At 36.3% G+C, this 12,746-nt stretch overlaps 2 protein-coding genes across 4 annotated transcripts in view; one reads left to right on the top strand and one right to left on the bottom strand.

Annotated features, from left to right (window-relative positions):
• The window catches only part of LOC127959408 (voltage-dependent T-type calcium channel subunit alpha-1I-like), a 110,615-nt gene that overhangs the window by 47,281 nt on the left and 50,588 nt on the right, over positions 1-12,746 (top strand). The window lies entirely within an intron of this gene.
• LOC127959429 (galactose-specific lectin nattectin-like) lies at positions 755-12,477 on the bottom strand. Of its 3 annotated transcripts, XM_052558609.1 has the most exons (7): positions 12,457-12,477; positions 9,812-9,916; positions 9,624-9,696; positions 9,379-9,470; positions 9,096-9,221; positions 8,845-8,953; positions 8,534-8,728 (listed from the first exon to the last, which is right to left on the bottom strand). In XM_052558609.1, exons 3-7 carry the CDS (start codon positions 9,691-9,693, stop codon positions 8,634-8,636), a joined length of 492 nt encoding a protein of 163 aa, XP_052414569.1. In that variant the 5' UTR covers positions 9,694-9,696; positions 9,812-9,916; positions 12,457-12,477; the 3' UTR covers positions 8,534-8,633. The 3 variants fall into 3 exon arrangements, with proteins under 3 accessions (XP_052414568.1, XP_052414570.1, XP_052414569.1); XM_052558608.1 differs by lacking the exons at positions 8,534-8,728; positions 8,845-8,953; positions 9,096-9,221; ... (1 more) ...; positions 9,624-9,696; positions 12,457-12,477 and adding exons at positions 755-950; positions 1,068-1,176; positions 1,319-1,444; positions 1,580-1,671; positions 1,816-1,888; XM_052558610.1 differs by lacking the exons at positions 8,534-8,728; positions 8,845-8,953; positions 9,096-9,221; ... (2 more) ...; positions 9,812-9,916; positions 12,457-12,477 and adding exons at positions 755-950; positions 1,068-1,176; positions 1,319-1,444; ... (1 more) ...; positions 1,816-1,888; positions 2,004-2,178.

The raw sequence follows: 12,746 nt of genomic DNA, 5'->3' as shown, positions 1-12,746 counted from the left end.
CCCATTGTGTATGAAATGTGCTATATAAATAAACTTGACTTGCCTATTAAATGTCTGAACTTCCCAATTTGAAACACACTTGCCATCGAGTAAATCGCAAAAAAGCTTTATTTAATAAACAAAGTATCAGCTTTAAAATGCATTACGAAATACGGTTTTGGAGCCCTTTAATGCAGCAGGCACAATCGCTTAAGCGGCAAGTTACCGATTTAATCTTTCTTTACTACTATAGTACATAATGAACATGAATTAACATTCAAAAGGCTGGCTCTTTTTAAGAGGACCTACAGTACAACGATCAAAATTTACCTCAGAATAAACATTTGGGGTCCATAAGCTCTGTCAGCTAGAAAAATAACTAAAAAAAAAAAATCATCATTTTGCTAGATTTATGCACCATTGCACGTAATATTTTTACTTAACCTAATGTTTACATTTATTTCTGATTACATCTTACTAAATAAGAAAAATAGACTGAAAGTGTGAAAGACACACACTTAAAAATAAAAGGTGCTTCTAAAAGGTTCTTCACAGAACATCTTGTGAACTGTAAAAGGCTCTTCTGATGTTACCAAGGTCCTTTAAAAAAACCATTAAAAAAAAAAATAAAAAAAAATAAAAGTTCTCTTATAGGAGCCAGTGGCTCATTACAATTTTTTTTTTGGCACCTTGCACATCTAAGGCCATGCAACAAACAATACTCATTCCAATTACACTTTAAAAAAAAAAAAAAAAAAAAAAAAAACGAACAAGCGTTGCTTAATGCTTTTATTAATTTGAGTAATTCAGTAAGATTTTAAGGTGGAAGATGTTTTGTAAAGAAGTTCAGAAACTTTAGATGTAGTACAAACAAAGTTACTCTGGATCAGTGGGCCAGTCCATCTCCGATCGTGTAGCACAGATATAGCCCTTTGGGTTTGTACAGGTCGAATCATTCCAGCATTCGTCAGCTGTAGGGTGGAAAAATGAAACCGTTATTCTGAGCTTTACAGTAGCTTTAGGTTACCATTTGTTATTAAAATGTTAGGATGGTAAATATTGGAGTAAAAACTAGACTGCTTTCTCACAGGTCCAGTTGATCTCTCCACAGTTCTCAACATTCAGATTGTTAGGTTCACCAGTGCACCAGTTGGCGTAGTCAAATTTAGTTCCATCACTCCACAACCACTCTCCTTCCTAAAGAGCAGAGATTAAGAGAGTGCTCTTCTGTACTCAGACACCAGAAAGAATATCATTTAGTTTGGCTTTGAGGGTAAACCTTCATTAGAAACACGGTCTCAAACACAGAAGTCCGTTTAGGCCACACAACTGAACTTACTTCCACAGCATCTTGAACACCAATCCAACATCGTGTAGTAGGAGAAGGCAACAGACCCATCAGAAAATAGTTTTCTTCTTCTTTGTGCACAGATGCAAGATTTGCATGCTGATCAATACAGTTTCTCTAAGAGACAAAAGATAATCCGTTACTATTTTCATCTTCAAACGATATCTGCTCCAATTAGTTGCCAAGTACAGTATTCTAAATAGAAAGTTAAAAGCAATTTTTACTTCAAAAAAAAAAAAAAAAACCCTTTACCTCTGCTGCAATCCAGGTAGCTGACTGAGAGAAGAACTTGTAGCATCGGGTTTCAAAATGTGTCCATCCATCCTGGCATCGTAGATCTATATCTGCCGTATCCAGCAGGACTACATGTTAGTCTTGTAATTCAGGTTACTTGTATTGTGAAAATACTTGTCAATAAAATACAGTCGATTTCACACTATCCTGTTCCATAAAGTTCTTTAAAATGGATTAATAGTTTTACAAAATACCTGCTTTAGGAGCACCATTTCCCGTGGAGAACACGATGAACAGAAGCAGCAGACTTCTCAACATTGCCATGAACTTGAAAATTAATAAGCAGCAAAAGTGAATTATCTGCATTCATGTACTGCACACATTGTATTCTCAGTGGATTTTAAAGACAGTTATTCAGTAGGTCTCTGTGTCTAAAACTCACCTTGGTTTTCAGATCACTGCCTTCAGAATCTCAAGAAAGATTTTGTGGTGTTCCAGAGAGAGCTCTGCTTTTATGCTTTACTTGATGTCAAGCGTGTATAAATCACCAGGAAAACACAGTGTTATATGTCTGTGGTTTTCTTGTTCCTTTGACCTTGTTTTCATCAGTAGCTCTGATTATGTCATTCAGTTCACCTGTGTCTCATTTATCAACTCATTAGTGCCTCCTTTGAATTAGTATTTATGCTGCCTTCACGGGCTATCAGAATTATCTTGAGTTTCCTAATCAAAAGTTGGTCGTGAATGGCCTCTCAAGTTGTTTTTATTACTATTGTTAATCTGCAAAATAATTGATTGTGTCATGGTTAGTGATTATAGGCCTAAAGATTTACCTGAGGTAGGCTATGATCCAAGTGAGCCTACAATGAAGCAGTTTTATAATATTCTTATTTGACATAAATAAGAGTCCTTAAAATTTTTAGATTAATTACTTTGCCAAAATGTATGATGAATATTCTGTGTCATTCTTAATAGTTTTCTCAAACCATACAGTAATTTGTATATTCTCATTTCAAAGTTAGATAGAGCTTTTGTTGAATAAAGACTTCAACTGATTCTGTGTCAAAAGTTTTATTAACAGGTGTGGTGAAGGCATTGCATACATTACATTTACTACACACCTGTATGAATATAAAATACATGGTCATGTTTAGAAAAAAACAAAACCAAAAAAAAAAAAAAAAAAAAGTGTAGTTTTTTAAAGTGTGGATTTCAGGAACAAAATTTATAAAAAAAAGTACTTTTTTATTTTGCTTTTGATTTTTTTAACTATTACACTGATAAAGTACACACTCTGTTGGTCATCATCCACCATCCCCTGCATAAGATGAAATAATAAAAAGTTAATTCTGAGAACGTTTACCCATGTATGTGTGCAATATTGTGTCATATATAGCTTGAGAAATAAGTCTCCCCCATCAGAAGAGCTTCTGCAAACTAGGAAAAAAATAACCAGCTAAGGTGCAAGTATCAAACTCTGCTGATTTGTAACAGATATATTAATTGCAAATAAACATTCTTTATTTCTCAGTTTACAGTCTTGCAATACAGTAAGTTTGTAGCAAGTTTGTGCCACCATATGGTACATAACTTCAAACAACATACTTTTTAAATCACATACTTTTAATAGCAAAACAGAGGAATATAAGAAAATATTTAACAGCTGCTGGGCCATTTTCTTGTAGTGTATTCCAATGATGGGCTACCTCTGGCAAATCAGTGCTGTAATCATTGAGTAAACATTTAAAACAGCAAACAATTAATAACATTTTGTGCACAAACGAACAATTATATTCTACGTTTGCTTATCTTCATTCGAAGTTGAAACGTAATTAACCTATCTTGTTGAACAGTTTTTGTGATCTGGTAAAAAAGCACTAATATTATGAGTCGCTTTAACGCGAATCAGGAAACTCATGAATGTTCATGTATGCTCCGCCCAGCGTCACAAAAATCTCAGAAACCGAATATTTTAGAACACCGGTCATAAACTTTAAACATGGTGGAGGGGACAACCATTGCTGCCGTCAATGCTGTTCTCACAACAGCTACATACCTTTGTCTTAATAAAGTAGTGTTTTTAGTGAACAATCATTCAAAGTATTTTGTATGTTTTATAAGCAGTGAAATAAGCATGCCCACTAAACATTGGATGTCAGACAGACGTGCAGATCATGTCTATATTAGGTCCGTCAGTCCATGACCATTTCTGAACATCTATTCGACGTCCAAACTATGTCCACTATTTGGACGTCCAACCATGACCCAACTTGGACGTCATCTTGACATTCAACATTTGACTTTTGAGCTAGGTAATTTTTTTGACGTCATTTGGACGTCTTTAACAGGTGCAGGAAATTTACATGATTGTAAATCATGTGCCATCTTATAAGTGCCATCTGAAATTTTCTTCTAGAATGATCATTTTTATCAAGCTTGCATATTTAAGTTCAATAATTTTACTTAAATGGCAATGCATATTACCTATTAATTGTCATTTAAGTGAAAGTACTTAACTATACAGGCTTTATAAAAATGATAATTCTAGAATAATTTCAGATTGAATTTAGAGACTTTTGCATCTGAGCCATTCACATACAGATTATTTATAAACAAATACGATTTATGGTGTGAATGGCTATTTAGTTATTTATTCGGGGCGTGTTTTTTATGTTAGTTTTTTTCTTCTGTTTTTCTTTATCTGGTAGCCAAGTTATGAGCAAGTTATTTCTTTATGCATACATGTATATTTGCATGTACTGTATATGTTTATTTATTTGAAAATGCAATTTGTGGGGAAATTATAGTTCAGAAAATAATTTAATGGTAGTTTCACTAGTTCACGCTTACATATAATTAGCTGAGGTATGGTATGCGTATTTGGCGTGCTGTCTGTTCCCCGTCTATTTATAAGGTGAACTTGAAGTGAGGAGATGGGGTGGAGGAGGGATGCTGATAAACCGTCAATGGATAGAGGTAAGTCAGCGATATTTATACTATGGGATTGATTACTTGATTATGGTCCACCTGTGTTGATTAGGCTAAGTATCTTACGCGCTCCTCCCGAATCTTATTAATAAATTACATATATATGAGGCCTATCCAACTTATTTCTAATTTAAAAAAGAACCAACAGCAGATAAAGAACAGGCGAAGACAACTCTCTATCAAGGGCTTTGGATTTCAACCAAAGAGACCAAAAACAGTCAACATCACTCTAATTGGCTGAGGCAGCACATCATCATAGCCAAACCAGTAAACTCCACTCTGATTGGCTGAGGCAACACGGCAGGCATTTCACTCGAGTGTTCAACCATTGCAAAATGACGGCACAGCTTTTCACCCTGCAGCGCTGGTAAATTTATTTTTGAATAAAGATGAAAATTGTGATATTGAATTGTGATTTGTATCTGTATAACTGGAGTGTTGTATGTGTTTTTTGGAAAATGATCTAGTCCCATTTCAGAAGGTGGCATACCGTTCCAGATCATTTTGCGTTCCTGTTGAAAGTACAATTTGAGCCAAACAAGTTACAGGGAAATTAACTTGCACAGAAAACATGTCCTCCACCCTCTGGAAACATGGGACCACAGTTATAGACGTTATAAAAACGATGTCCAAAATAAGTCTAAATTTGATTTTGAAAAGACGTCCACAAACTACCACATTTGGACTATAAATAGCCCTTACACAGAGGTCCCACGGACGTCAACATTAGATGTGCGGAAGACATCGAAAAAAGATGTCGCCTGCCGTTACAAAACAACCCCTTCAATGGACCGAATTTGGACATCTAAAAATTACACGAAAAAGACGTCACTCCGACGTCACATTGGGCAGTGGGTGTATTTGACTGAATTTCCAGAATTGTCAGCAAACTGCATGTATAGCGTGGAGAATGTTTATATGATTGTCAACCAATGGGATGCTACATTTTATTCTTTCAGATATTAAAAAAACTTGAACACGATAAGTTTATAATCTTCATAAATGGGAAATAGGAAATTTCAGATAGTACATGAAGGCAGCATTACACTCCTTGTTCTGTTCTGTCCTTCGTTGGTTATTATTATTATTTATGTCTATGTGTTGTGCTTAGAGTTCTTGTGTTTTCTCTAGTGATGGAAAAACAAGGATTTCTGTAATGTTTGAGGCTTCCATCAAATTGTGATGAAAATCGTTCATTACTCATGCACACACACACACACACACACACCAAAAATGACCTCAGAAGACTGCAGTGGATAGTAGTGATGCAGTAGTGAGTCCAAAATCTGATTAATTGAGTCTGGAGTCATCAAGCAATAACGTCTCTACATCTTTTCTAACAACTCAGTGTCGTGTTGTATCAATGAAACATTAAAATAAAGTCATTTGTGTCAACACATACTGAAACATTCAAATAAAAAATTATTTTCTCTGAATGCACATAGCTGATTATTTCCTTTCATTCACTTAAGTTAATGGTGTCAGTGCTCAGTTTAATTCACAGATACTTTATGTCAGATACGACTGACCAGTACTGAATAACCTACAACTTGATGAGATTCCTAAAAGTTTTACATCTACAGCACACACACAACAGCACAAACGTGGATATGTTCTACATGTCTAAAGAATAAAAGAAAGAGGAAACATGTCTTATAAACTCCTTGATTTCACTTAAAGAACTTAAAATAGGATCTGCATGCAGAATAAACCATGCTAAAATTCAGGTTTTTGCATGTTTGAATAAAAATCCAGGTTTTTTTTTAATAAAAGTGTTCATAAGCATGTATCCAGTAGCCTATGTTTTGTTTGCTATAAAGAAACTTTACGTATCCGTAAGTCCTCAGTGACACACACACAACGCAACTCACTCGTCAGAATCCTCAATTAACTTCGACAGTTGGTTAAAGCGACTCATTCGGTTCTTGTTGAGTTGGACGTGCTACTTCGGCTGTGTGTCCTGCGTCATCAACCTAGAAATAAAGTTCAATTCAGTTTGATTTATTGTGAACCAGCTCAAAAGAACGATTCGTTCAAGAATCGATCATCACTTGTGGATAGTTTGGACTGCTGAGTGAATCACTGGTACAACCCCCGAGTCTCCAAAACCTGCACTCATCCAGAGTGAGCAAAAGGGCTGGCAAAATCATTCTGGACCCCTCACACCCCTCACACCTCTCTGAACTGTTGCTGTCTGGTCGGTGCTTCAGAGCATTGAACGCCAGAACGGCCAGACAGAGGACAGATTCTTCCTTCATGCAATCTACCTCATGAACACCTGACAATAAACGTGTAACAGCACTTTTCATACATTTACCACACAATTATTTACATTAATGTACACCTGTTCATACAAATACAATGTGTATTTTCTATATGCAGTATTATTTTTTTCCTTTTGTGTAGATTGCTATTCCCCATTTACTTATTCTTATCTGTGTCTTGTCAATATCATTCTGCTTGTGGAAGCTTCCGTCACCAAAACAAATTCACCTCATTTGTAAACATACCTGGCAGTAAAGCGTTTTCTGATTCTGAAACTAAAGTGTTAAAAAAAAAAAAACATTTAAAATTGCTTCTGTCAACTATTGAAATCTTGATCAGTAATTAACCAATGACTGTAATTGTATTAGTGTTGTTCAAGTATTTAATGCAGTAAGGTTTAAATCAATTTGTCAAAGTCTTGTTAGACTGCATTCTCACGCTATGAAAATGAACAGGGTATATTGTAATGGGTTTTGATATCAACCAAATGTATCTACACCTGAGAACTGCATTCGTTTCAAAATACAAAATGTTCTTTTTGCATCCACATAGTCAGACAAAACAACAAGCACATCCAGGGCTACAAACTGCAACTAAAATTGTAGCAAATGCGACCAAAAATGTTAAATTGCGAGTGAAGATTTTGATTAGGTCCCCAATGGAGACAAGGCCAATATATTTACGTTATAACTTAAAAATGTGCATTTAATGCCTGTTTTGCGATCGCATCATTTGCCGTGTTCACATATTAAACCGAGACGATGCGCGTCAGTTTTAGTGGAAAAAGAGTTTCAAACTGTCCTCATCTCTGCCACACTCCTGATGAACGGCTCAGTTGTGCATTGTGAGAGAGAGAAGCACAGAAAAGCAGCATCTATTTTGTGCACAACTTGAACAAACTGCAACAGGTAAAGCTGCCAGCTGTGTGGATATTGGCAATATCATTAACAATTCTCATTTATAATTATTAATAACATGGTTTCTGCTTAAGATCTTAGGTCTATGCTGTGTTCTATTAATGTCTGAACTTCCTAATTTGTAGCACATTTGCTATCGAGTAATCACAAAAAGCTTTATTGAATAAACAAAGTATCAGCTTTAAAATGCATTTAAAATTACGAAAAATACCAAATACAGTTTTGGAGCTCTTTAATGCAATAGGCACAATCGTATAAGCGGCAAGTAACCCATTTAACCTCGCTTTACTATAGTACATAATGAACATGAATTAACATTCAAAAGGCTGGCTCTTTTTATGAGGACCTACAGTACAACAATCTACAGTTACCTCAGAATAAACATTTGGGGTCCAGAAGCGCTGTCAGCTAGAAAAATAACTATAAAGAGGAGCATTTTGCTAGATTTAGGCGCCATTGCACGTAATATTTTTACTTAACCTAATGTTTACATTTATATCCGATTGCATTTTACTAAATAAGAAAGTGAAAGACACACTTAAAAATAAGAGGTGATTATCAAAAGTTTATTTACAGAACATCTTGTGAAATGTAAAAGGCTCTTCTGATGTTACCAAGGTCCTTTATGAAACCATTAAAAAAAAAAAAAAACACACACACACACACACACACACACACACACACACACACACACACACCACCCAAGTTCTCTTATAGAAGCCAATGGCTCATTAAGATTTGTTTTGGCGCCTTGCGCATCTCTTTAGGCCATAAGACAAACAATACTCATTCCAATTACACATTTTTCATTGAACAAGGGTTGCTTAATGCTTTTATTAGAGTAATTCAGTATTAAGAAATTAAAGTGGAGGATGTTTTGTAATGTAGTACAAAAATCAAAGTTACTCTGGATCAGTGGGCCAGTCCATCTCCGATCGTGTAGCACAGATATAGCCCTTTGGGTTTGTACAGGTCGAATCATTCCAGCATTCATCAGCTGTAGGGTGGAAAAATGAAACAGTTATTCTGAGCTTTACAGTAGTGTTAGGTTACCATTTGTTATGAAATATTAGGATGGTAAATTTTGGAGTAAAAACTAGACTGCTTTCTCACAGGTCCAGTTGATCTCTCCACAGTTCTCAACATTCAGATTGTTAGGTTCACCAGTGCACCAGTTGTCGTAGTCATAATTAGTTCCATCACTCCACAACCACTCTCCTTCCTAAAGAGCAGAGATTAAGAGAGTGCTCTTCTGTACTCAGACACCAGAAAGAACATCATTTAGTTTGGCTTTGAGGGTAAACCTTCATTAGAAACACGGTCTCAAACACAGAAGTCCGTTTAGGCCACACAACTGAACTTACTTCCACAGCATCTTGAACACCAATCCAACATCGTGTAGTAGGAGAAGGCAACAGACCCAGCAGAAAAGAGTTTTCTTCTTCTTTGTTCACAGATGCAAGATTTGCATGCTGATCAATACAGTTTCTCTAAGAGACAAAAAAGATAATCTGTTACATTTCTAGTCTCTCAAACAATCTCCAATATCTCTTGCTCCAATCAGTTGCCAAGTTTTTTTGTTTTTGTTAAATAGAAAATTACAAGATTTACTTCAAAAAAAAAAAATTGCCTTGTAACAAACTCTACCTCTGCTTCAATCCATGTAGCCAACTGAGAGAAGAACTTGTAGCATCGGGTTTCAAAATTTGTCCATCCATACTGGCATGGTCTACCTTTATCTGCCGTAGACAGCAGGACTACATGTTAGTCTTGTAATTCAATTTACATGTATTGTGAAAATACAAGTCAATAAAATACCGTAGATTGCGGTTTCACACTTTCCCACTCCATAAGGTTTTTAAAATGGATTAATAGTTTGTACAAAGTAATACCTGGTTTACCAGCTGCATTTCCCGTGGAGAACACGATGAACAGAAGCAGCAGACTTCTCAACATTGCCATGAACTTGAAAATTAATAAGCAGCAAAAGTGAATTATCTGCACTCATGTACTGCACACATTGTATTCTCAGTGGATTTTAAAGACAGTTATTCAGTAGGTCTCTGTGTCTAAAACTCACCTTGGTTTTCAGATCACTGCCTTCAGAATCTCAAGAAAGATTTTGTGGTGTTCCAGAGAGAGCTCTGCTTTTATGCTTTACTTGATGTCAAGTGTGTATAAAATCTTCTTCTTCTTCTTCCTTGATGTTTAACGGCGGTTGGCATCCAACTTCAATGGTGCATTACCGCCACCTACTGTACTGGAGTGTGAACCGGAGCTAGACAAAGAGAAACTAAAACTAAAATGGAGACTTCCAACTCTCTTCCCCCACCCTTTAATTATTATTATTTATTTTTTTTTTTTGTCTTCTATATTCTATTTGCTATCCCTGTGTCCTTAAGGAAGGTAAATAAATGAGTACTGATATCATTTGAAGTTAATCCCAGAAGTTCCCTAAGTGAATTCCCTTGCACCCCCAAATTCCTTATGCTTTCTTTCATCTTTATCCTTTCTCTATCATATTTTTGGCATTCAAGTACCACATGTTCAACAGATTCCATACTGTCACAAAATTCACATCTTCCTGTTACATGCTTACCTAAAATATGTAAGCACTTATTCAACCCACAATGTCCAATCCTTAACCTAGAGAAAATTATTTCTTCCCTTCGACTCCTTCCAGTGATCCTCTCTGTCCCAACCTTCTGTTGTATTCTGTATAAATGTCTCCCTTTCTCCTCTCTATCCCAACCACTCTGCCACTTTTTCATAATTTCCATCCAGATTTTTGTTTTAGCTTCTGTTTTACTCATTAAGATTGATATTTCCACATCTTCTCTTTTACTGGCTTGTTTTGCCAAACCATCTGCCATTTCATTTCCTTTAACACCAACATGAGCTGGTACCCATGTAAATTTTACCTTCACCCCCAACTGAGAAATCCTTGTGTAACATTCTAGTACCTCATATACTATGTCTAGTCTTGATTTTGACTTAAATGATTGCAAACACTTTAGTACTGCACTAGAGTCTGAACAAATTACAACTTTATCCGGTCTTGTTTCTTCTACCCACTGTAGAGCCAACCAGATACCCATCAATTCCACTGTAAATACAGATATTTGATCAGACAGTCTCTTCTGTACCTTAACTCCCATTTTTGGTATTCCAAATGCAGCCCCTGTTTGCCCAGACTTAGGATCTTTAGACCCATCTGTGTAAATATCCAGATACCCATTAAACTCCTCATTCAGATGTTCACAAAAAACTCTACATAAATCCACCTCTACTCTACTCTTTAAGTTTCTATTTAATAACTGCAAATCCACTATAGGTTCCACAAACAACCATGGTGGTCTGACAGGCAACGGAACTGTTGGACTAAATTCTATACCCTCTAACCCCAAGTCTTTTCCAATAGCATCACATACCCATCCAAAACTCTGTCTTTTAACCCTTTCATGCTCCCAGCACACCTGCATTACTACTCTAGTTGGGTGGGACCTATTATGTCCTTGTAGGTTTGCCCAATAGTTAGCTGCCAACTGTTCCCTCCTTAAATGTAAAGGCATCTCACCCATCTCTACTTGCAACGCCACTGCAGGTGATGTCCGAAAAGCCCCACTGCATATCCTAAGTGCTTGAGTTTGTATTACTTCCAGTTTAGCCAGTGTAGTTTTTGCTGCATCTCTATATGCTATACAACCATAATCTATAACAGACTTAATCAGTGAAACATATATCTCCCTCAGTGATTGCCTGCTCGCCCCCCAGTCCACTCCTGTCAGACACCTCATCACATTTAATACTTTTTTACACTTTACTAAAACTTTCTCTATGTGACCTGCCCATGTTAACCTAGCATCAAAAACCATTCCCAAAAACCTAAAGGACTCTACTTTCTCCAGAACATGTCCATATAATTTAAGATTAATTTCCTCCCCTATCTTTTTCCTTGTAAAGAAAACCACTTGAGATTTTTCCTTTGAAAATCTAAAACCCCCATCTCATTGACCAACGTTCTACCTGTTCTATTGCTTCCTGAACCTTACTTACTGTGTATTTTATGTTTCTTCCCCTCTTCCACAAGGCCCCGTCATCTGCAAACAGCGATCTTCCAATGCCAGGCCCTACATCTGAAAATACATCATTTATCATAATGATAAAGAGCAGTGGGCTGATAACACTACCCTGAGGTGTTCCATTTTCTACCATATAACTACCAGATAATTCTTTCCCAATTCTCACCCGAATAGAGCGTTCGTACAGGAAATCCTTTACCCAGTTAAAGGCCCTCCCTCCTATTCCCAAAAGATGTAATTTAATCAACATCCCCTCTTTCCACATCATATCATACGCTTTCTCAACGTCAAGGAAGACTGCCACCACTGATTCCCTATTAACCTGGGATTTCCTTATTTCATCTTCCAGGCACATTATTGGATCCATTGTTCCTCTTCCCTTCCTGAATCCACTTTAATAAGAATCAATTAATTCTCTTTTCTCCAAAAAATAGACCAGTCTGTCTGTTACCATACGTTCCATAATTTTACCTATATGGGATGTCAGCGCAATTGGTCTATAACTATTAGGTTTTGCAGGATCCTTCCCTGGTTTCCTAATAGGAACTACAATTGCTTCCTTCCAACTTTTTGGAAGTTGTCCTTCCTCCCATACTCTATTATATAATCTAAGCAGTCTTCCTAACGCAATATGTATAAAATCACTGGGAAAACACAGTGTTATATGTCTGTGGTTTTCTTGTTCCTTTGACCTTGTTTTCATCAGTAGCTCTGATTATGTCATTCAGTTCACCTGTGTCCCATTTCTCAACTCATTAGTGCCTCGTTTGAATTAGTATTTATGCTGCCTTCACGTGCTATCGGAATTATCTTGAGTTTCCTAATCGGAAATTGGTCGTGAATAGTCTCTCAAGTCATATTTACTACTGGGAAATCAGGAATAATGTTGATACCAGAGTTTCTGAGTTTGGAGGGTCTTAAACTTTAAACATG

The sequence above is a fragment of the Carassius gibelio genome, chromosome B6 (assembly GCF_023724105.1).
Source record: "Carassius gibelio isolate Cgi1373 ecotype wild population from Czech Republic chromosome B6, carGib1.2-hapl.c, whole genome shotgun sequence".
NCBI classification, from domain to species: domain Eukaryota; kingdom Metazoa; phylum Chordata; class Actinopteri; order Cypriniformes; family Cyprinidae; genus Carassius; species Carassius gibelio.
Note: the sequence above shows the minus strand (reverse complement) of the source record. Positions and strands in the feature narration are given on the sequence as shown.

What these genes read in the sequence shown, in the direction of transcription:
- LOC127959429 (XM_052558609.1), bottom strand. Translation starts at nt 9,693, where the DNA reads ATGGCAATGTTGAGAAGTCTGCTGCTTCTGTTCATCGTGTTCTCCACG. An exon ending in AAATGCAGCTGGTAAACCAG is followed by an intron (nt 9,471 to 9,623) that starts GTATTACTTTGT and finishes TGTCTACGGCAG; the next exon opens with ATAAAGGTAGACCATGCCAG. An exon ending in CTACATGGATTGAAGCAGAG is followed by an intron (nt 9,222 to 9,378) that starts GTAGAGTTTGTT and finishes TTTGTCTCTTAG; the next exon opens with AGAAACTGTATTGATCAGCA.